Source organism: Haplochromis burtoni, unplaced genomic scaffold (assembly GCF_018398535.1).
Source record: "Haplochromis burtoni strain Fernald_Lab_line unplaced genomic scaffold, NCSU_Asbu1 Contig_666, whole genome shotgun sequence".
NCBI classification, from domain to species: Eukaryota; Metazoa; Chordata; class Actinopteri; order Cichliformes; family Cichlidae; genus Haplochromis; species Haplochromis burtoni.
In genome coordinates this window covers 232,917-235,063 of record NW_024583027.1, presented here as the reverse complement: position 1 = coordinate 235,063, position 2,147 = coordinate 232,917, and the positions used below count along the sequence as shown (strand labels likewise).

The 2,147-nt window shown below is 36.7% G+C and overlaps 1 protein-coding gene across 1 annotated transcript in view; it reads left to right on the top strand.

The window, feature by feature from the left end:
- The first annotated feature begins 612 nt into the window (after window positions 1-612).
- LOC102295763 (dynein light chain Tctex-type 1) overlaps window positions 613-2,147 on the top strand; it is a 2,826-nt gene continuing 1,291 nt past the window's right edge. Inside the window, exons 1-3 of the mRNA XM_005950253.3 lie at window positions 613-795; window positions 1,136-1,177; window positions 1,740-1,863. Coding sequence (XP_005950315.1) covers window positions 757-795; window positions 1,136-1,177; window positions 1,740-1,863 — 205 coding nt within the window. The 5' untranslated portion in view covers window positions 613-756. The remainder of the gene's footprint in view (window positions 796-1,135; window positions 1,178-1,739; window positions 1,864-2,147) is intronic.

The window sequence follows — 2,147 nt, the reverse complement described above, 5'->3', positions numbered from 1 at the left end:
TAAAGGAATATTTCATATATCAGTCTACTCTTCATTTTATCAGAAACAGTTTTCACAGCTCGTAAATTTTCCTTTTACACATACGTGTAAGCATTGAGCCAAATCTTTACTGAAGCTCAGTATTTGACACAGAGTTCAAGCTTACTGCTGTAATAAATCATAATAATAATAATAATAATAATAATAATAATAATAATAATAATAATAATACATATAATATTGGCCATATTATATTTACATTACCAAAGTAAGATGACTAGTCTCATGAACAGTATTAGCTAATTGTTATTTACTAATTAATCTTAAAATGACTCTTCAGTAAAAAAATGAAGCCCAACAATCATGTTTTTACAGTCCCGTGGTCTCAGCCTCAGATACTCAACAAATAAAAGTGATCTCATAAAAAAACAACAAAAAAAAAAAAACATTTCTGACAGAAATGTTCCTTCAATGCATTCACATTCTTCCAAATTCAATCTGCTGTACCTTGTCAAGCATGTACATTTTTAATTTAGGCAATCTGTATTTCTGTCTCAAGGCTGTATTTCACTGAGCCTCCATTAGGGGTCAGCGGTCAGCTAAGCACCGGTACTCCCTCCGGGTTCGGATCGCTCTTTTCGTGCGTCGTTGACTCCACTGACAGCTCCTCCGGAAGTCCCTAAGAGCTCCTGTCGCTTTATCTGTGAACAAAAGGTTTTTCTGGCTTTGTTTTTTCTTCTGTCAGTAAGAAAAAAAAGTAGCCCTAGCCGGTGTCAGATGACAGGAGGAATGGAGGAATTTCATAACGGAAGCGAGGTTAGTCCTGATACGAATTCACCGTTTTCACCAGTGACAGCAGAAATGAGCTAGCTAGCCACTCCCAGTGATAGCGGCGATTTTTTTTAATGCAAACGTCCTAAAATCAATAAATATAATTTATAATATTCAAAATAATCTGCTGTTGCTTTTACTGCTTAATGTGTTGTTATAAATAAACGTTTACGTGCTCCAATAAGGTTAAATCTGTTGCTAAAAAGTGTTGCTAAAGTGATCCTATGGGTCACTTTAGCATTTTTCCATAAACGTATGTTTATTTAACTAAAGTCCTGTCATGTTATCTTTATTATGACCTGATGATCTGCTTTCTGTATTTTAGGGCTCATTCAATGCAGAAGAAGCTGACACCATAGTCAAAGAAGTAAGGTTTACTTTTATATGCAGCGTTATAAATCCCTTTAATGTCTTAACCCATTTTGCGCCACAGTGTCGTCATGTTTTTCAGGTCTTTATTAAACAAACACTGATTTTGTTCTTTGGGGAGTAAAACAAAAGCACATTTAACATTTTTTCCAAGTATTAAGTCATAAAAATAGAAGTTTCAACAGCAGGTTTTTATGGAGAGATGCTTCGATTGTGTAGTAAACGGTTTAGTTTGATTGATTAAAGATTAATAATTAAATCTAGCCATGTAAACAGCTCAAATACACTCCTATTTTTAAATGTAACTTTTACGCGTCATTCATTTTTGCACATAATTTAAAGCTTTTTGATTTGTGTTTCATTGCTAAGCTTGCGTAGTTTTTCTGTGCTCCTGGGAAAATTCAAGATAATAAAAAAGTATCTTTAAAACCTCTGAAAAACCTTCAGAAACAAGCTGCACTCACTGCCTCTTTGTCTCAGTCTCCTCGGGCGCCAGCAACACCGGCTGACTAACACATGACTCTGAGCGCTGTGATGCCGTTTCTCTGTGTTTGTGTCAGTGCATTGAGAACGTCGTGGGCGGCGGAGACTACAGCCAGAGTCAGGTGAACAAGTGGACGGCGAACATCGTGGAGCGCTGCCTCACGCAGCTCGTCAAACAGGGCAAGCCGTACAAGTACATCGGTGTGTATTTGTTACTGTTAGAGTTAACCTTTTCATGCTCTTATGTTTGCCCTCCTATGAATTGTCACTCAAAAACAAGAAAGTCCCAGGGGGCCCAGCCAATCTTAAATCTTCACTCTCATCAATCTCTAATCTCTTCTAAAAATAGAGGAGGGTAATGGATTCACTTGAAGATTTAACTCAAAAAACATAAAAATCTCAGACTGTTGGCTTTAAACTGTTAAAGTGTTGAGGCCAATGTGTGATTCAGCTGCCACTCAGATACAAACTTCATTGCTATATAT